A 23,553-nucleotide genomic window follows, 5' to 3' on the forward strand; every position below is an offset into this window, starting at 1 on the left:
GGGCCCCACTAAAAGAATTTGCCACGGGCCCCAGATGGTATAGTTACGCCACTGCCTATGCTGAAAGGGAAAGTATTCTTTTTATGCAACAGTATGTTATTTATAAAATTTTAAGTGTTATGAATAAATTATTACGTCAAGTACTGTTAATATATCAAATGGAAGAGACTAGCTGCCCCCGTCACAGGAATCCTAGTGTTTATTTATTATGTTTAATAAAGTGTTTTCTGTCTATTCTTTCTAGCTCTGCTGTATGTTTTAGTACTAATCCTACTGACCTCACAGGACATATTATTTTTGGGCATAGATTTCTTAATCCATTGTTACGAATCAATTTCAGCCAGTAAGAAGAATAGTCTTCAGCCATGAGTCTTTAGCTATAAATAGGCAGAATGGTTTAAAAGGAAGGTTTAAAATATATATACATAATGATATTAAATAATTCAATACTGACACCATGTAATTTAAGGCCTCGTCGTAAATACATTCAATATTTAGTCTTGTAATGATTGTAAAGAAATCATAAGAAATCTTAAGGTTATTCTCTATATTACGGTATATAACCATTTCTACCAATGGTTTGACCAATATATAGACAGATAAAATCAGCCTTTAAATAGAATTTCACATAGTATTAAATTGCTACAGGGCACATTGTTAATTACTTATAAAGTTCAATCTACAGTTGACTAATCGTTATGCGCAAATAAAACTTTAACATTATTAAGGAGTTCATTCACGCCTTTGTGTTTCATTAATTTCTAAATTATGTCAATTATAAATTTAATCGAGATGCAATATTTTCATCTGTTTACCCTTGGATTTGTATTTATCTTTTTGCAGCTTTGAATAGTCAGTTATTATTATTATAAGATGTTATAATGAATACAATTTTTACTTTAATAAATGTGATAAAATATAAACAATAGGTATTTTCACAAAATAAAAATACATGATTTCTCCTCTGATTTCTTTCGTAGTTGTTATATAGAGGAATAGGTCAATCAGGGTCCTTGTCTGCGTATAATCGTTTTTCTGTTTAAGTGTTAATACATACTGATAATTTTATTGAACCATAGCCGTGAATGCACGACCTCATAGTCAAGTATCATATGATTATATAAGGTTTTGAGTTTTGATGTTGCGTTATTTGAATTTGTAATTTCTATGTTCAAATATGATTGATGTGTAGGTGTAAGCTTGTAATATTATATTTTTCTCTTATTTTTGAGCACGCAAGTTGTTTTGGGTCAAATAAATAATGAATTAAAGTAGTAACACAAAATTATCGCTCTAAAAAATAAACGCCTAAAAATTAATCCAAGCAATACGATTTAGAACCAATATTAAATTCCCAAGAGTGTTAGGCGATGTTATCGCTTTCTACGTGATTTGATCTCAATTTCTTAATTAAACCATATGAGCTAGCCACTATCTGTGGTTTCATTCCAGATGGAAATGTATTTTTGGTGATAAAATTTAATTGCGTCTAAGCAGAATTTTTATCAAGTTTTTAGTTTCACCTGTATTTAGTTTTTCGCTTTCATTATTTGAAAAGTTTCCCATGATCACATTGTGTATCAATTTTTTATTTGTTTTTTTAATAAACGACACTTTAAAAATAGTGATTTTTAAACAATTTACGTAGCTAATGAAAAGTCGTGGTGAGGGACCTTTAATATAGTGCAATATTATTTATATTACTAATTAAAGTCAAACATTACCACTGGAAGAGTTCATGTATACCACCTCGGAACTAGCAATGTCACTGTCCGGATAAGCCGAGCGAACCTTTAAGCGCAGAATTAGTAGTTGATTTAGTAATGTATGTCTGCACATGTAATATTTATCAATAATCTGATTAAGAACGGTTTAGGGTTTTCTTTTCTCTTATAAGTTTTTTAAATGTTTGAAATAAGGTATGTTGTTTTGTATTATAATGTAACGTAATTGTCTCTCTTTTATAATATTATTGTATATAATAACTTACCAACACAGATACTATATAATGAAAAAAATAAGGTTAACTGTCAAAATTGTACAAGTTTTCCCTTATATAGTAATTGTTATAAAAATGAAAAAACCATTCATAAAATTTCATTGTTGTCTTGCATCTCACATTACGCAGCATCAGTTCATAGCTCGCTACGCTGCTACGACACGCGGACGCGTCGTAGGCTATCTACGCGGTTTGTTTCGTTACGACGATTTTACGAGGGCTATATTGTTAATAAAATTTTGAATACGTGTTATATATCTAACTGTATCTAATGTGTGAAATGTGATTATTTTAAAATGAATAAAACAGTAGACTTTTGGGATTACTTTAATATGGATTTCACGATTAATTCAACTGAAGTTGTGGATTCAGTGCCAACTGCGGAGCAGGAGTTTGTTGTTGGAGTGTATAGTGTTTTGTTTATTATTGGTTCTATGGGCAACGTTGCTGTGTTTATCGCTCTGATCCGGTCAAGGCGTAGGAAGTCTAGAGTTAACTTGTTAATGACTCATTTAGTCGTGGCTGACTTGATTGTCACGTTTATTGTTATTCCATTAGAGGTATGTACTAAAATATTTATATTATTTAAATCCGCTTTTTGGTTGTATTATTAAGCTTAGTTTGACACTCTTAATAAATGTATTTTAAAATAAATAAGTTTGAAATTAAATTAACCCAAGAAATTATGATTTATTGTTGTGTATCTATTATGTTGTAAATTAAAGGCTCGTGATTTTGTGATACAATAATATGGTATGACTTACTGATTATTAAAAAAAAAAATAATAGAAATAATTGCTTAAGAAATAGTGTTAACATCACTTATTATCAATTTGACATATAATTTTGTACGAAACGTTATTGTTAAGTTTTTTATACAAAGCTTAGATTTAAACATTTTCATAGATGTTCAATAATTTTTTTTAAAGGAAAAAATCATTGTAAATGGATGATTTAAGATAACTGATTCCCAAAATAGGTAATTTTTGGCATTCAAGTGTTTATTTTCCCGTGCGATACATTATTACTTTAAATTTGCTTATTTATTTTCAACACATAAATATACAGTATTTACAATATTGTTAACGAACATATTAATAATAATTATAATTTAAAATAGATAAATATAAATTTAAACAACTTTAAAAAGTGGCTATGGTATACCTTTTAATGCTGGCACAAATGGTGTTGTATTGCGATACTTATTCGTTGAGCGAGGAAAGCACCAGCACTTAGGTCACCAGTATTATATACCAGGCGCCAACTTAAATCTTAAATTAGCGCGTCTGCACTCATAAGTAAAGGCTGATGGCAATTCAAAGTGATTCAGGGTCCAAAAGGATGCCAGTGTTTGGCGCAGGATAAGCATTAAACCCTAGACCCCACTGCCACCAAACTTGCGCGATTTTTCATCTTATAAATCCACCTTCTCGTTGTTAGTTAAATAAGATCTAAAGATTTTACTTACCAGACTGATAGATTTGTGAGCATATAATGAGAAACGCTGCTACACTTGTTATCATGCGTACCTACTCCTAATCCGCCAAAGCGAGCTTGATTCCAAGAAGATGTTTTAAAACGAACCTTTAAAATAGATTCCAAAGTAGTCTTTTAAATATTATCCAAATCCCGTAATAAATATAACGAATGATTCCATTGAGGGAAAAGCGAAGTTCATAAGTTAAAAAAAAAATTCAATAACAAGTTAAGTTAAGATGGGAATAAAAAGATAAGAAAATGAACAGTTCTGACAGGGCCCTAATTCTCACCAAGAAAGATCTTTAAATTTCGATATTGATGAATTAATGTATTCTTCGAAAGCTTCTTTGAAAATCGGTGGCCCTCAGAGGTGCGTGCAGTGATGTATTATTTTAATATTTAGGGCTAAGGTTCTTATGTCATCGGTGTTAAAATTTTCACCATTAAGATATTTCGCATTTATCAAAATTTAAATTAGACCTATTGAATTAAGAACTTATATTATCTTAGAAATATCTAAAAACAAAACATCCGCATTAGCTACCAGATTACCATCATCAAGATACCAGACGTTATAATTTAATTTTCAATTTTGTTTACAAAAATTTACAGTTAGACTAAAAATTTCCTGCCCAAGAGGATCTCCTTGTTGACAATCAACTTCAACAGAATTTGTAACTTTTATATTATGTTAATTTTGATGGCTGTGAGTAACACTGTAAAAGTTTGAATATTTCTGGAATGTTTTCAAAAGCCTTTGTCAACAAGCAGCCCATTTTCGACGTCAACTTTTAACGACACACCAAATTTTTCGTTAGCAAAAAGAATGCGCAAAGTGCGAATAGCGGCCTCACTGCCACCTTTAGTGCTAACGCCAAATTAAGTTGCTTTAAACAATCTGTTCAATCTATTAATTTTTAATTATATATTTTCCCACAGCAATTGGCCTATCCCACTATCTTTTTTGGTAAGAGCCACCAAGTTTACCCCATATACGAGTAGTTATATATTATTATATTAGTTAAAAATAGAATTATTATTAGTTATAAAAATGAAAGTCTAGACGCTTGATCCTAAGTAATTTTCACCTATTGAAATAAAATACATTTAACTTAGAAACTGACATTGAAAGTGTTTATTTCGAAACATGTCTTACATAATCTTTCCAAAGGGGCTTAATAATCGTATATTCAGTTCTGACTCACAGATATTTTTATTACTTGAGAAAATAGTTTGCCAATTTTTGGATACAGTGATATATTCGCATCTTTAATAATTTTCTTTTATACACAAATAGTTATTCAGCCATACGTCGACGTTTTTTGGGTCTTAGACACTAAAGATATTAAAAACCAAGTCTTGAAATGTAGATCACTTATAATAACCTCATAAAGTGCGATTACTATAAACGTGACAAACCATTGATAGTTCTCTTGAACAGAAATTTTTGTTTAGCTAGAATGATAGGTGAAAGAAAACCACGTCCACGTTTTATCGTTAACTTTGAGGTCAAATACCTTTAAAAGAGTTTTTGTAATTTTTGATTCCTCTTTGATCATCAAAAATGTCAGGTGTCATAAGATACTGAGTTTCAAAGAATTTTGTTAAACAAATATAATGCGAGATCATCATCCTGTTAAGATTTTTTACGAAACGTCAAGTTGTTTATAGTGGTAGGTGAAATAAAAAAAAGTGAGCATAAATATAACGATAAGTAGAAAAATAACACATACTTTAGTGAGATTGTTCGGTATTTAAATATTTGTGATGTTTATTCGATTACTGGATATGAATAGGACTTTAACATATATTTATTATAAACATTAATTATATAAAAAAAATGCATAATGAATGATGATAATAAATTCACCGTTGTTAAATTATCGGGACGTTTTTTGAGCATAACAGAAACTATTTAAAATACACACTTTTTTAATTTTGTGGATAGTAATCCAGAATTTCATTAGACCTCTCACCTCTGAGGTCACAGGCTGTGCACCATTGGACTTTCTTTCTACGTGCGTATTTAGCAATAGCTCGAACGGTACAAGAAAACATCGTGAGGCGTGTGTCAGACACAGTAACAGGCACAACTCATCCTTCTTGCTTATCAGATTGACAAATAATCTTGAAACAGATACAGAATTCTGTCGCCCAGACCTAAAAAGGTTGTAGCGCCACTGATTTATTTTGTTCATACTTATAATATCATGTGGTATTATTGTTTGGTGTACTGTACCGTATGCGTGGTATCCGTAAAATTTAAATTAAAAAAAAATAGAGTCTTACATTTTCATCGTTCCTATTTTTTAAATCTTATTGTGAGCCCTTAGATAAAATGAAACCAACACCTCGGGATAATGCTCAAAGTTTAATAATTATTGTTCATAAAGTTTGTATCGGAATTTAAAGCGCTCGACCATTAAATGGTTACACTTTAATAATAAACCCACTCACAACTCAATTTTAAAATTGGAACCCAATGAAGAACAAAATAAATCAACTGGTAAAAGGCTGATCGTAACTTAATAAAAATAAAAATTGCTTCTATTTTTTGTAACCTCGTTCGGTGCAATGAAATTCGATTGAGCTGAGGTCCGATTTAATCATGCGGTGCTTGTAGGATTCATGCCGTTTATCTGACATTTCAGTAACTGCGACAGTACCTTTACGTGCAACATAACAAATTGTTGTCATTTTGTCATTACGTTGGAATACGTTTCAAGTGGCGAAAAAAATTATAATTAGATTATATCTATTGAGTAGTGAAGAGAGATTCTACAGAGATAACGCATGAATATAATAGTGCCTTTTTCTTGATATCATTAACTTTAATTAAAAGGGGGCGTTCTCTAGGGGCGCACACTGTTATTCAACCATTGCTGACTATCATTAATATTCTGAAGGAGATGTAATGGTTAAAATTATATTTCTAAATATCAATGCAATTTCGCAATGAAATTTCTCTCGTTTTCGCAATGAAACTATAACCTCGTTATAAATAAATATCATTATTTTTATATATCATTACAATATATATCATTACCATCATAAAATTGTGTTTAAATATTACGAGTACCGCGTGGTTGTAAACTTGGTTTTATATTTATTCACTTTTAAATATTTATTCATAAAGAGTAGAAGACCATAAGTATGGACCTACCACTATATTAATAACTGATATGTTTTAAAATACGCAACGTATTTTTAAGTCATTATAATATTTTGTAAAAATATCATAGCATCAATGTATAATGGGTACGCAAAAATGTATCAGTTTTTAAAACTTGCTTCGATGACATATTTTATGGAACGTGCTTCGATTACCTGACTGATACCTACTACATCTATTTTCTTATTTAAGTACGAACAAGAATTACCTGCATAATTCGCCCATGTTTCAGGTTCTATCTAACTATGACACTTATTATGAGGATATTGATAATTTCCACCTCACCAAAGAGGATGTGAGGAAATATTTGAAGAGGCGGAAAGTCTTTGACATTTATTAGCAATAACAATCTAGTTTTTTCTTTGAAATATTAAGTATTAATTGTCGTTTGTTTAATGTTAAATTTCTTCATTGTTTTATGTTTTTGTTTATGTACTTACTAATATTTTCTGTTTCATATATATTGTTTATCTATGTAATCTGTTTCGGCTTTGTATATTGTCTAAGTGTTTTGTTTTAGTAATAAAAGTTTCTAGCATAAATGTTAATAACTAATTTCGCTTCAGATATTTTATGTTATTTTATGCTAAAATTGTAAAGGTTTAGTTAATGTATTCCATTTAAAAATATGGATACATATATTCCCCCTCTATATTTTTGTAACAACGTTTATCTTTTAAAAATATGGATTTACGTAACATAACCTACAGTTCCCGAACAGTATTAGAGATTTAAAATACGAGAGCTGTGGATTGGAGTGGATTAATGGAAATTTTATTTTATATAATACATTAGTATTTACATTGCATATGTCCATTAACAAAGTTTGTATAAGCTCAGAGCCCGTACCAGGCAATCGTCCACTGTTTACTTATGAATTTTGACCCTGCTTTGCGCATTATGCACTAATGGCCTGAATAGTGCCTCGGTGGACAACCAAATATTATAACCGATTATGTAATAACGTGTTGTTTTGTTTTAACATGATCCAAGATAGTCCATATAGAAGATAGTCTATCTTTTATATAAAGTATTTTGGCAATTTTTTTGCGACCTATTTGCCATCATATTTCAGTAAATTTCCATAGAACTATAAACTATTATACACCCAAAACTTTTAATTATCCTTTGAATACTGATACTTTTTAACTTAATTTGATAGGGTTGCAACTCAAAACTTACATATTTCAATTGCTAACATAAGTTATTGAGCATATTAAATAATAATAACAGTACTTAATATAACAATTTCTTATATTTACCGATCTGGAAGTTAGAAATCAGGTCAGTCTAGTCTTTCTCGAATAAAACGCTGTCGGGTTGAAATATAATCTTACACATACCTGTAATAGAAAAACGATCCAATCCTTGTGAATTGGACAGATAAAACAAGAAGTTTTAAAACTGATTCGGGTACAGCAGCTTAGAGTACATAGATACCAGTACAATATTTATTCCATCACTCACATAGTCCGATGAGAAAGATATCCAGGACCAGGATATGACCTGATAAGGTGCAGTACGGTTAGCTTTACGTATACATATAAGACAATTAGGGTGTAAGAATTCGCCATCTTCCTAATTTATCCTAAATTGATCTGTTAAAGTCTTTCTTAAATAAATTAGGTGAAGGGGCCGATGGCTGGCCATGCGTCATACTCGTGAACGGGTGCTACTTGTGGTGATTGGTCGTACTTGAATTCGTGTATGCGGTGATGTTAGAGGACAAGTCTTTGTTTTTAATATATGTTATTATTATTTATTACTTAAGATGTCATGTGGAACATGGTGTAATGGTTGCAGCTCCTTTCAAACGTTGTGTAAAACAAAAACATGGCGATTAAAAAGAGTGGCGGAGAGTTTATTGCCAGTTCTTCTCGTCCGTTTTACGCCCTTGATTTGAGAACTGGCACTAAATGTAAAGTTAGAAGCAAGTGTACATTGTTTTTCCTATATGATTAAATTATTTTTTACTTTTACTTTTATTACGATCACGTTTTATATTTCTCGATTTTGTATAAAGAATTTCATAGTAATTGGCCGCAGTATTTTTCGTTATAATTTTTCAGTAATGTATGAATACATTTGCTAATGATAAATACGTGACTTGCTGTCCTCCATGATAAGTATGAATTATGCATTCAAGCAAGGTAATGTTTTGGTTCGCTTCGAACAATGGTTTATTATCCTGGGCTTTCATTTTGGTTTCATAAATAACACCTCTAAAGTTCTGTGCAACTTTTGGTAATTATCCTTTTTAATGCCCTCTATTCAAAAAGATAGTTCGGTTAAGAGTATTTAGTTTATGGAATAGAGAAATATTATTTGGCACTATACGAAGGCTTTTATTACTCGGGGAAAATAATCAAAATATTATACATGTAAATGACAATGTACACTTATGTTGTCAGTTAGAAATCAGCTTCTAAATTTACACATACTACCAGTTCTCAAATCAAGGGCGTAGAACGGACGATACTGGCAATAACTCTCCGTCAATCTTTGCTGTGACGGATGAACAATACAGAAATATTAGGCGTGGCTCGCTGAGTGTGCAGCGAGGCTTTTAACTCACCTTCTTGACTTCCTTATCGTATCCTAAACTATGTTAAGTAGCTTAACAGTAAGCACTACTCGAACCAGAGGATATGTATCCAAAGCTGTTATGCACTTTCTAAACTCTTTATATGAAAAAGGAAATATGAAATACAAAAAACATTTCCTACTTGGCAAATAACTGATATTTTTGTTAAAATATTTCACGTTAAAAATATTGTTTGCGACCCTAAGGCAACATAATAAAAACGAGTATTTTTTATTGAACAGACTATCCGTTTGTGGCTTTTACAAATAACTTATAAATTGAGTTTTTATTATTATTCGATAAATATATATTTTCAAATAGTCATACTTTAGTTGAATTGTATTTTTAGTTAAATCGGTTTCTACTGATATTTATCGGCAAGAAACCGATTATACATAGTAACGCCGGACCGCGTTATAGAAAATCGGTTTGAAGAAGTTTTCTCGTAAAACGGGTTTTTCAACAATGATTATTTTTTATTGCAACATCCGTTGACTTCGGAAACGATGAAACGTGTTATGCAAATTCAATATTGGGTACGGAATTTAAGTAATAAGCCCACAAGTGTTCTTATTATAACAATATAATAAGAATGTTATTTTAACTTAAATCTCTTTTTTAGATCGGTTGGCGCACCACAAATGCTTGGTTGGCAGGTAACGGAGCCTGCAAATTCTTTTTGGTCCTTCGAGCTTTCGGCCTCTACCTTTCTTCAAATGTTTTAGTCTGCATATCTTTAGACAGGTAAATATCTTAAATATTACTTTATTATTACGGAATTCATGATTAAGGTAAGAAAAATATTTGTCTCCAATGTCTTCATTAACATTTCATCCTAATCTATACCGTGATTATACACTTTAAAGTTTTGTATTGTAATAATAATCTATCATAATATTATAAAGAGGGAAAATTTCTGAGGATGCCTGGATCTACTTAAAAATCATCTGTAAGTTTCATAGCCATATTAACACGAAACTTTTAATGAGTTTTTGGTGGTTGGATATGCAAAATCAGACAGAGAAAGACGTTTCTTTCGAACGCTGCTTTAGAGGTAAGAGATATAAATTATGATTGAGTGCTATATAAAAATGATACAACTTAATAATCATTACAAAAAAGTAGTAGTGTCCCATATATCTAACTATATATTATATAAAAACAAACCACGTCACGCCATAACTACTGGAAGTAATTTATTGTAATTTTTGCTAATATCTATTTATTTATAAATAATTGCTGCTGTAAATTATGTATGGCATACATACTGTTTACAGCATAATCATAGACTAACTTATATACTACCTTAAACTACTAATTTTTTTTCTTCTGTTCAAATTAAAATCTTGAAGTTGTATAAATTGTCAAGATTTTCTAGTCTAGGATACCGCGCGCAGCCGGGCGGGTTTGTTTTCTTTACATGGCTCTCAATGAGATCTGTTTGTCAACTTGCCAATTATTGCTGGTATAAAAATTGTCTAAACTCCTCTCTAAAATTGTTTCACTGCACAAACGGTGCATACGACTTTAATTATATAAAATAATAATTTGAAAGATCTATTAGATAGCACACAATCAATTAGTTGAAAAATATCACCACTAACGAAAAAGAATATAACAGGCCAACAACAAGTGATTTAAATCTATGTAAATTACCTACTTATAAAAAGTAATACAATACATACATACGTAATAATATTTTTTTAAATTATAAACATAAATTTAATACGTTATGCAATAGAAAAAAACAACAGATTCAGTAAAAATAAAAAAAAGTATCAAAATATAAACACATGGGCGATTTTAAGTAAACTTGTTTCAATACTGCTAGAATTCATCGATATTTATATCGTCATTAGCTGGTTCCCTTTACCACTACAGATAACACTTTCGCTAAAATTATAACGAGCTGAGTGTTCTAACCACCGATCTCTTAACTTTAATCACAATCTTATAGACTAAACACGGTCTCAAATCCCAACATGCTGCACTGAATACTTAATCTTAATTCCCTGTACGCACTGTCAAAAGTCAAGGTAGCTCCTGGACCCAGCTCCAGGTATTTGCTCTGCTCTGATTGGTCGTATCAATATTCATTCAGAAATGATTTCAATAACAAAGTTAAGAAGAAATCTTAATGATTAACCAAAGCAACAATAAAAATTAATTAATATTCGATCAACATTTTCTGACATTTAAAATATTGCAACCGAAGATACACAAATATTGGGAGTACATGAACTTTTAATTAATACAACATATTATGTTGTTATACTGAGCCTTGTGGTTTGTAAATCTTATGCACATACATTCGTATATATAGAAAGATAAATATTATGTAATTATAATTATTATTATTATAATTATAAGAATTTAATGTTTCCAAGCGTATTAACAAAACTCGTCGATAAACTTGGTCATTAAAATACAGATTAAATATAGGAAACGATTACCTCGCAAAGTTGTCAGTTTACGTTATAACAGCTCAATAAACAGTGGCAATTTATAAAACAACAGCAGTTAAAATAACACTTCGACACTTGTTAAGATAATTTGACGTTAAATTATAGAATTATTTAGGGAATCGAAAAATTCTAAAAAAGGCATTATTATGCCACCTTAAAAAATGTGTATACTTTACAGCGATATATGGCCTTTGTTGCATTAGTACACAGCCGGGATTTAAACGTTCTAGTGTGGAGAGTCGCACGATTTTAACACTATTTGTTTATTACCGTTAAAAACGTTGTAATTTAAAATCTGAAGAGCAAACACTAAACCCTACTTACCGTTATAGTTTTTCGGAGTAATACCATCATCTGAGTTTCATAACCGAAAGTCAGGACAGAATACAAAATACCATCCGTATCACCTCGACGTCCGTTCCACAACTGAGCGTTTCTTAAGGCAGTTTTGGCCGCGCACCACCACTATGTGGAACCAGCTGCCCACAGAAGTATTTCCAAACGAATTCGACTTAGGGTCCTTCAAGAAAAGAGCGTACCAAGTCTAGGATTGTCCATGAATAACCTTCTACTTAATGCAAAAAAGACAAAATGCATTAAATTTTGTGCAAAAAATGCAAGGGTTATAGATACTAGACCAATTATAAACGGTGAGGAATTGAATCTGGATGATACAACTGTATTTCTCGGAATCACCGTGGATTCAAAACTTCAGTGGTCCCCTTATATTAACGGATTGGCGAAGAGACTTAGTTCTGCAGCCTACGCGGTTAAAAAAATTCGCTCACTAACTGATGTCGATACAGCCAGACTTGTTTATTTTAGTTACTTTCATAGCTTAATGACTTATGGCTTATTATTATGGGGTCATGCTGCTGATGTCGAAACTATTTTCATCCTGCAGAAGAGGGCTATTCGTGCAATCTATAATTTAAAATGTAGGGAATCTCTTAGAGATAAATTCAAGGAAATTAATATACTTACCTTTCCCTCGCAATATATTTATGAAAATATTATGGATGTATACAAAAATAGTGATAAGTTTACTAGAATAGAACATACGCACAATGTTAATACACGGAACAAACGCATGCTGCAATTTCCCCGTACTAGACTATCTAAAGTTAGTAATTCTTTTTTGAGGAAAGGGATACTCTTCTTCAATAAAATCCCAGAGGCTCTTTTATCTCTGCCTTTCAATAAATTTAAGAAATGTATTAAAGAAAAGCTGTGTAAAAAGGCTTACTATAAAGTCAACGATTATCTAGTTGATAAAAGGGCCTGGGACTAGTGCTAGACAGGCTACCTCTAATTAATTTGCGATATTTGTTTTAAAATAAGTGTTGTTTGATGATTTGCTATTTTAAACCGAGAGTTTTTTACGCCGGCTTTTTCTCTCGGCCTACACCCTCTGTCTTCTTTGGCGATGAGTAGGGATGCCTACAAATTCAAATTTAATGACGTAGAATAAGTGATACATGTATCTTATGTTCCATAATAAACATTTTTTTAATTTTTTTTTATTTTAAAAGGCCGGCAACGCGTTTGCAAGCCTTCTGGCAATGTGAGTGTCCTTGGGCGGCGTTATTACTTAACATAAGGTCAGCCCGTTTGCCTCCTATTTCATAAAGAAATTATAATAAAATTGTTTGTTATTTTCTTTAACTTTTCTTTAATTAAGCGATATTTGAGACAGTAATTTTTCAAACAGTTGTTTGTTGTTTTGAATTACACAGGACAAAGGAATGGAAAGCATAATGAAATGCGGTGTTTTGTTCTCGTAGTAACAATAATTGGCATTTCTATGTTCATTAGATATCTATAAATTAAAATGAGATTGTAATGAATTTATTATTCAATTATTTCCAATAGGTAGTTTTTAATTGTAAAGTAATTTCGCTTCCGAGTTACCGCGTGCCTCGAATGCCAAATTGATTTATGTCGTGGAGTGACGTATACTGAACTTAAAGTAAGAATATACAACTATAGACCAGTGCCGATAATTTTTGAAACCTAAAAAAATAATAGTAGGATGAAACCTATTGGAAAAGGAGGAGAATATTATAAAAATTAAAGGAAAAATAATTTACGGGCGATCTGAGGTCGGGAAGGGGAGGGGGGGGGGGGGGGGGGTTTTAAGGGTAAAAAACGCTTTATCTCGATTTCTTGCAAAACTAAAAGTCCTATCGAACAAAGTTAAATGGCAAAGTTGTAGGTAATAAAAAGATCTAAAACTTTTGTATTCACACATTTTTCACATAACCTCAAAATTTATGTGAAAAATTCAAAAAACCAAGTTTTTGGTTTTTAATTTTTATCTTTTACAAATTTCTTTTTTTTAACGAAATTTGGTGAAAACATACCTTTCTATGTCCCAAATACGCTGTAATTTATTTGATTAAAAATATTTATTTTTTTCACCTTATTTTGAATGAATATCGAAAAAACACCCTAATTTTCAATCGAAAATTCACCCGTCAAAATATCAGCTTTTTACAAAAAGTTGAAAGGTGTGCTTTCAGTTCGTTGAAATCTCTACTTTCCTATGGTAAAAAATATATATATATATTACCATAGTAAATCTTCTCAGAAAATGCAAAACATCGTATGCAGTAACGCCCAGACCCGTCATACCCTTCCCTTCCCTTTCCAATAGGTTTCATCCTACTATTATTTTTTTCACTTTTTATTTATTTTAAAGGCTATCTGCACTGGTCTACTAGGCGTCGTAATGCTCAATGCTTCCATTTCTGGCGGCCTCCAGCTTGCTGTATTATTCGGTGTCAGAAACTTGACTAGATTTTGTGTCGGTTCATTTAATTAGGCGGCCGGTCAGTCATCTGAAAGGTCTTTTTCTTCCATTTAACCGGTTTTATTCGATTAGTACTTTCTCCAAGAAAGCAAGCAAGTAATTTTAATAAAAAGATAACATTATATTGTTTTTGAAATGAAACTTCTTTAGGCGCATGAGGGTAAATTTTTTACGGAACGTCACGAAGAATTGCAGCGTTTTTGTCGACGACGGATTAACCTTATAGAAATTATATTTTTAAAATTAAAATTTCGTAAAGAGAATTCATGAAATATTATTATATATTTTATGCAAAATAATTTATTGAAATCTCAAATGACGATCTTTAAAATGCCACAAAATTAATTTTTTTTGTCTGTTAAATTAGATATTGTTCTATGAACGCTTATTAATTTGTTAGCTATTTTATTATAATTCATCAACGAGTTCAATATAACCTTTAAAAAATTTGTGTTAAAATTTTCAAATAAGCTATAAATCAAAAATCTTAGTTAATTAAAATATTCTTTGATCTTATTCTCACACCAAAAAGTTTTTAATCAATTTATTTTTTTCAATATTCTAAAAAATCGTGTTCATTTAGAATGGTACGTGAGGTCAAATAGCTTCTTTACGTTAATATTATTTTTATACTCGGAGACAAAAACCAAATAAAAAAAAAAAATTCAGATGATAATTAAAATTGACAGCTAACAACTTTATCCTTTTATCAGGAATTTATAATTCTTCTCTCTTTATAAGAACAAACAAAATTTGTGATATTGGAAAAAACTTTGGGTGCGATTGCTCAAGTTTTTTGCTTATTCATTAGCCATTGGGACCCGGATTTCTATGTTTAAACTTTTTTCAGGCTTCTAATTTGTATCACGATTCATTAATTCATACGGGTCGAGGTTACCTACCTACCTAATAATAACTATTTATTTAGGTACTAATTAGGTAAGTTAATTATTAATGTTGAAAATTATGAAATGACTCTAAATTAACTCGTTTATTAAATCCTAAACAACAATCAAATATACAGTATTTACAATTTCTTTACCGCTGTATTGCGATACTTATTCGTTGAGCGAGGAAAGCACCAGCTCTGGGGTCAACGGTACTATCTACCAGGCGCCAACTTAAATCTTTAATTAGCACCTGTGCACTTGAACCTCACGGCCCAAAAGTCTCTACTCCAAAGGGAACAAAATCGATTGTCATTTAAAATTTGTGAAATGTCTGAAATAGTGTCTATGGAAATCGTATAAAAGCAAAAGATATTTCAATATTATCTTAATAGCATACCTGTATTTTGTCTTTGTACACTAATGAGTAAGAATTGTATATTATTATATAGATTAAACCTCGAAATATCTTGTCCTTTCAAAGAGACGAAATAGGTAGGTATAAAGACATTATTTGATTAAATTTAATAGTCCAAATGCCAATTATATTTAAACATACCTCGATAATTTTCATGCATCAGTCACGGGTTATTAAAGTTGGTCGTAATTCATATTTGAATTACATATGTATTACTCCTATTAAAGACATTTTGTTTGGCTTTTTATACTTGAAACACGTATAATCCACATACTTGTTGTGCAACTAGTTTACCACGAAAATCTAAATTTTGTTTAGTGACTAGTAACAGTGTCAAGTTAATTCTATTTTATAATGAATTGTAAGTATACTGCCCACAGTATACTGGCTGGCTTCCAAACCTCTTAAGTCTTCTTTGGTCTTAGTTTTAATTTGTTTACATTTTTACAGTACTTTTTTGGAAACTTTGATGTTGTTAGGCTTCGTAATAAAGTCGCGAGGTGTTGTGGTTATTAATTATTATTTAAAGTCAGACTGGAAACCTTTGTAATATGTTATTTTCGGAAATGTAATTATACTTTCAGTATAAATTACATTAGCCAAATAAGTTTTGTAAGAATTAAATATTTGTGTACGATTTTCTTTTGTATGAACCTATGGTTTGATATGAATCTAGTTTAGACGCATTTGAAGTTGCTTTGTTGTGAACTATTTGTAATTGTATTTAAACGCATAGTATTTTTTAAAGTTGGTGTAAAATTTTCATTGTTACTACTTTTATTCTTTCTCTATCCTACGACTGCAAATTGTGTACCTATTTTCGTTATGAAGGCTTACTATTTGTTGTAAAAATATGTGTATTGGTGGCCATTCAACCGTTCTTATCTATTCTCAATAATAATAATAATTTAATAAAGCAAAAAAAAGGTATGTTTACGCGTTTCGTTAGTTTTTAGCTTTTATGATTGACGAACTATTCAAGCCCTAGAATCGCGCAAACTTTAAGGTGGGAACTGACCAAAGTTACGAGGTGTAATGTAGCATTCGCATCGAGCGTGTTACGCATCGAGCATGTTACGCTGTGTTCTAAAATCGGCGTAACATGCTCGTCAAAACTCTGTGCTCCACTTTCGCCGCCAGTGTTCATGAGATGTGATAGTGATAATGTTGATATCTTTCATTCTATTTAATTATTGTTTCATCCAAATTAAGAAGAAGAAAAAATGTTACTGGACATAAAACTTATTTAAAAACACAGGCGTATGAGGTGGTTTGTTATTGATTGCAATATTAAAAACCAAATGATTACTAGAAAGTATAAAAACTTTGTACGCAGGTCTCGATTTTGAAGAACTGTTGAATTTAATTGGACCAAAAGTACTTAAAAAAGACACAATTTATAGAAAATCATAATCATGATCACTCGCGACATGCGACCCGTAATTACTGAACCGCGTAACAGTCAAAGGATTCGCCAAAAAACCGACAGCCGGGTGGAGCACTCAAAGCGAGCAACGAGCGGCTCGTTGCTCGCTGGTTTCCCCGTAACACGACGTACTGACTCCACTAATGCTCGCTGTGTAACATTACATTACATGTTACATTACACCTCGTAACGTTGGTCAGTTCCCACCTTTAGTGCTCGTTCAGACACGGCGGGAACCGCGCGATTTGAGAATCGCATGGAAATCGCGCGGGTCTTATTTGTATGAGTTATTAAGTAATCGTTCAGACATACCCGCGCGGTTAATCAAACCGCACGGTTTCCGCAACCCAACCGCCAGAAAATAGAATCGCGATACTCCCGCGCGGTTCTATTACTATGAAGATCTTACTCAGCGTTCATTAGCATTGCGGGCACCGCGCGATTATCACGTCATAACAAGAGCACCGTGAGCTCGCTATCGCTTCGACACTGAGTTATTTATTGATGAAGTGGAGAGTTTTTCTTCTGGTAACACGCTTGCCCTCATATGTGGTTCAGAGCTTGAAATACCTTCCCTGATTAGTTCAATGAGTTCATCAAAAGATTTTATTGACATTCTCAAATAGTCAATAGTGTTACAAATTTACCATGTGTCAGTCGATCCTCTCTGAATCTGCCTTTTCTTTATCAACCACAGCCACGTTAGTTACTCTTCGACTTCCATATTGAAACTGATCGCTAACTAACCGCCAATGTCTGAACAGTCGACATTTTTGCGGTTCAAACCGCACGATCTGACAATCGCGCGGTTCCCGCCGTGTCTGAACGAGCACTTAAACGAGCATAAGTGCTCGTTCAGACAAGGCGGGAACCGCGCGATTTCAGAATCGCATGGAAATCGCGAAGGTCTTATTTGTATCAGTTATTAAGTAATCGTTCAGACATACCCGCGCGGTTAATCAAACCGTACGGTTTCCGCAACCCAACTGCCAGAAAATAGAATCGCGATACTCCCGCGCGTTTCTATTACTATGAAGATCTTACTCAGCATTCATTAGCATTGTGGGCACCGCGCGATTAACACGTCATAACAAAAGCACCGTGAGCTCGCTATCGCTTCGACACTGAGTTATTTATTGATGAAGATGAGAGTTTTTCTTCTGGTAACACGCTTGCCCTCATATGTGTTTCAGAGCTTGAAATATCTTCCCTGATTAGTTCAATGAGTTCATCAAAAGATTTTATTGACATTCTCAAATAGTCAAACATTTTTCTCTCAAACATTCTTAAATTGTCTCTTTAAAAGCGTCTACACATGACCCAGAATCAGTGGCGATATTGGGACAATGGTGGTGGGGATGAAATCGGCTCGTAGTTCGAACCGGCAGTAGCATACTCTACACACGTCTATTAGGGTACAATTTTCCTACACACTTCCCCGATATTGCCTCTGCTTTTGAGGTCGTGAGTAGACGCTTTAAGAGAATTTAAAATCAATAAAGTGGTTTTATTATGGTACATTTAAGTATACAACATTCGTAGGCGTGTTCTACGAGCGATACAATCTCGTAGCAGTATGCTACACGTTCTAGACAAGTAATGTAATTAAATTATTTTGCAGGTTCTTCGCTGTGTTGTATCCTCTACGATTAGCGATAGCAAGAAAAAGGAGTAAGACAATGCTTTCTATTGCATGGATAGTTGCGCTTCTTTGCAGTGCACCTCAAGTAAGTTATGATAGATACAAATAAAAAACACCTTCACCCAACGATGATTTTACTCTACAAATTATATACTCTAGAATCACAATATGCTGTACGTGATAGCTTACTCAATCAACAGATTAGTTATTGCTATTTATAACTATTTCTGACGTATTTAAGAAATAACGAGTGTATATATTAAATTAAGGTTTTCATGAATATTTTTTGTATCAAAAGTTTCTATGATTGCGATTGCTGTAAAGCTCTCGACGCATCATATATGTAAAAAACCTTATTTTGAAAATGTATGTGAAAAACAAAAACATTATAGTTTTTTTTAATTTAGAAAAGAAATCGCATCTATTAATAAACATATATATTATATAAGCAAAATTTAGCCACAAGGCAGCATGATTTTTGATTGAATGAAATTTAGGCACGGGTAATGAAAATAAACGTTTTTCAAGATCTTATTATAAGCTCTCACTAGATCTACATGTCCACTCGACTCTGATAAATACGAGTTAAATATACAAAATTAAATCTTAATTCATCTTAATGTAATTGGAGTAAAATGTATATCCATGTTACAGTCAAACCTCGTAGCTTCGGCGCTCCTAGCTTTGACTAGTCAATCGTCAAGTCTTAGTTAAAACCCAAACAAATTTAGTTTTTCGGTCTGTGACTAAAGACTAAATTTTCATCAAACTTAGGAGGGCCCTCTTTGCTCAAGCAAACGGTGAAACTCAATTTAATGATATCGGGCTTTGACCAGTCAAACTTTAATTAAGTATTAGAGAGTCTTAATTTGTTAGACTACGTGTAAAATTATTATTGTTTGGAAGTTTACGTAATTAAAATTAAAAAATAGTATTCATACATGGTGATTTGTGAGGCATTTTGACATCTAAAATTGCAATGTAATTGTTTTAAAGCCTATAAATTTAGAATCTTCAAGGTCTGACTAAATCCTAATAATATAATATAATATAATATAATATAATATAATATAATATAATATAATATAATATAATATAATATAATATAATATAATATAATATAATATAATATAATATAATATAATATAATATAATATAATATAATATAATATAATATAATATAATATAATATAATATAATATAATATAATATAATATAATATAATATAATATAATATAATATAATATAATATAATATAATATAATATAATATAATTTAGTTTAATACTAATACTTTAGTCAAAGGGCAGAATTTGGAATTTATTTCGGCGTTTGGCTAAATCCTTTGGTCAAAGTGAGGATAAATCAGTAATTCCGGGAAGAGACCTTTGTCTATGACATATGTACTCATAAAACATATTAAAATATACTTCAATATACGAAACTTTCTACGGAAACCACAAATATTAATCAGAATAATTTGTAATATCAATTATACTTTCAAATGAATGAAGTAAATACGTTTTACTGTATACAAAAACAAAACAAACTTTATAGTAAAAGCGTTGCCTATAGCTTTAGAGCAAACTTAAACTACAATGAGCTTTGAGATTCTACTTCATATCATATCAATAGTATAGATTTCGTTTGTTCTGATCTGTTTCAAATCTAGTCCTCTCAATAAACCTGCAGGTGCGAATAATAAACATTGTTTCAATTTCCTGTAGAAGAGCGAGTTGTTTCGATTGAAATGGACGAACAAAGTAAGCTGAAAGCTATCGTAAATTGTTTTATAAACATAAATTAATATTCTTTTGCATACGTGATTATTTGCGAATTTTTTTATTAGTAGTAAAATAATTGAAGAACTACTTTTGGCGCGTTTAATCCTCTTCTAGTGTATATGTGCCCCTTTTTGGCAAAGGCTGCTCCTCCAAATCCCGCTATTTCTCTCTGCACTGTTCCAATCTCTGACATGCCATGCTGTTTCTTTTATGTGGTGTATCCCCTTCTGAGTTGTCTCCCTCTTTTTCGTTTGCTGTACCTAGGGCACCAGTTAAGTAGATTTTTTGCTCCTCTTTTTTGTTCCTCTTGCCATGTGCCCCGCCCATTTACACATTAGTTTATTTATTGTTATTGTAACATCTGTTACCTTAGTTACATTTCTTAACGCTGTTTTCTTTATTTTATCTCGTCTTTTCTTCCCTATCATAAATTCCATCGATCTTTGACACACCTATTGCTTTGTATATTTGATTATATATCCAATGACATATATACTACAACATTTATAAATAGAAAAGCTAAAAAACCCTATTCAGCGTGAGATTAAAAGGTCTTCAGACCTTTTGTTAGTAGAAGTGTGTTATACCAAATTTCTAAGACAAATTAAAATATTTCTGTTTTTATTTCTATATAAAAAAATTAAATACCAAAGCCTTTTTCAGAGTCTCGTGTTTCGAGTGATGCATCATCCCACGGTACCCGATTTCGAACAGTGTGTGTCGTTCGGTGCATTTTCGAATCAACACCAAGAGTTGGCGTATAATGTGGCATGTCTGCTTGCGATGTACTTTATTCCACTCGCAATTATAACTATATGCTACGCATGTATCTTCTTTGAAATCTCGAAGAATGCTCAGGACATGTCAGGTATGTATTTCGATGTAAAATAATGTTAGCACGGTTTCATATTTTTACTAGATTAGGTGATTTATATCAAACTTATTTCGTCTTTATTAAAAAAAATTAATTCATTTCATAATTTTAAGAGACTGTATAATAAATATACAAAATTTTGGTCTGTTCCTAAATAAAATATAAATAGTTACTTCTATTTGTTAGTGGCTATAGTAATTAGTTAAGTTTTTTCATGATGTCTTGAAATCTTGAGCTTATTTTTCCAATTTTTTTATGATTGCTTTTATTTCCTGTGTGATGAAATAGATTTAACTTAAGATTAATTTTATTATTTATATATTTATCTCCTCCTCCGACGATGATGCTATCGCTTGATCGGTCTATCTGGTTTGTGAACGGCCACGTCATCTTTTGCCTTCTTTGTTACCAACCACAAACTCCCCACGTTCTCATCGCCTCTACGTATTGTATGGCCGAAATAAGATACAATTCGCTATAGTCATTTGGAAGACAGACTAGAGTATTGGTACGCTTCGCAGTCCACGTTATTCTGAGCGTTCGTCGCCAGCACAACATCTCACCATGCCAGAACGATTCAGTATTATTTTGGTTTTGATACCAATTGCTCTTTTCTTCCAAATATTGCCTAAACGTGTTATATCTTTAGACAATTGAGAGTCAATTTATCGAAGATTAAATATTCTATTCCATACAATAGACGTTACAATGAAAATTTTCTGTAAAGAATAGGTTCACATTTCTTAGAATGTTTACGTAAATAAATTTTAAAGTAGTGTCCAAGAAACTTGGATGTCGACAATGTTTGCTTTACAATTTCTTATTTGCATAGCTTGCACGTGTTCAGTAATATAATTTTTCTGAAAAGGAAATCAGCTTTTCCCTTTATATAAAACTGTAGACATTCTTGTAAATTTTATTTAGTGAGGTACACTAGTATTTAAATATTATTTTTGTTTCAAAAGGGCGCTTAAAGCGGTTTACACTGACACTAAATAGAAAGATGAATATCTACTAGAGAGTTAAAATAGTGTTACAATACTGATATTTTTTTAATTGTACAGCATATATACCCCAAATTCTAAATTGTAAAAACATATCATACAAGCAGAAACCTTCTTTCTATACATTAATCTTCCCTTAGTACGTTTTTAAATCACAGCATACGACCCTCACAGGCTTCAGATATCTGTCTTTTCGCCAAAACGTTATGTTTTCGGCAGCGGTGATAATTGTCCGGAACGCGGTCTAAATAATCACTTCTAGCAAGTACGCCCTTTCCATCCCGTTATTATCCTCAAACTAAATGGGATCAAGGCTAAATCCCTATGAAGTTCTAGTGATTCCCTAAAATTGTATAAATAAGCAAAAAAATTCCTTATCGATATTTTAATTGGTTTTCGGAACGTAAAAACATTTTGAGTTAACTTTTTCGTGATCATAAAATTTCTGACTTATATACCATTTTGTGAAATGGCCAGGTAAATATGAATTAATATAATTAATTATCGGTATTAAAAGGTTGTACTATAAAAACTTGTTACACATGTTGAAATTGTTTTTGTATTATTAGAGAGTTACAGAACATGGAGGCAAACAATAAAGAAAAGGTACGGGCAAGATTCTATGATAGATTATAAGGTTTGAAAATAAAGCGACACTTTCAACTGATTTTTTTTAATTGTCAAAGAATCTAAAGAGCCAATGAATATATATTTGAATTCATAGTGAAAGCAGCGGTAGAATATAGGTAAAGCCTCCTTTTTAACATTTAACTTCTACCAGTTCTGATATTAGCGATGCCGTCAATCGCTGATTATAGGCATATAATATTATCAGACAAACTTTGTGTCCAATTTAAATAAAAATAAACTTGAATCCCCTAACATCGGTACTTGAAGGCGAGGTCAGAGCTCCCGTGGGAAGGATTTGGTTTAACAATTCGCGCGCTATCACATCCGCCCAGCCTCACTCTCAGTCTAAAATATAAAAAATTTAATCCATTAAATAAA

At 31.7% G+C, this 23,553-nt stretch overlaps 1 protein-coding gene across 1 annotated transcript in view; it reads left to right on the top strand.

Moving 5' to 3' along the window:
* Positions 1-2,162: 2,162 nt before the first annotated feature.
* Positions 2,163-23,553, top strand: part of LOC125050061 (adipokinetic hormone/corazonin-related peptide receptor variant I-like) — a 30,466-nt gene continuing 9,075 nt past the window's right edge. Inside the window, exons 1-4 of the mRNA XM_047649636.1 lie at positions 2,163-2,559; positions 9,857-9,978; positions 18,864-18,969; positions 21,331-21,535. Of these exons, the coding sequence (XP_047505592.1) occupies positions 2,296-2,559; positions 9,857-9,978; positions 18,864-18,969; positions 21,331-21,535 (697 nt within the window). The 5' untranslated portion in view covers positions 2,163-2,295. The remainder of the gene's footprint in view (positions 2,560-9,856; positions 9,979-18,863; positions 18,970-21,330; positions 21,536-23,553) is intronic.

This window comes from Pieris napi, chromosome 6 (assembly GCF_905475465.1).
Source record: "Pieris napi chromosome 6, ilPieNapi1.2, whole genome shotgun sequence".
Classification (NCBI taxonomy): Eukaryota; Metazoa; Arthropoda; class Insecta; order Lepidoptera; family Pieridae; genus Pieris; species Pieris napi.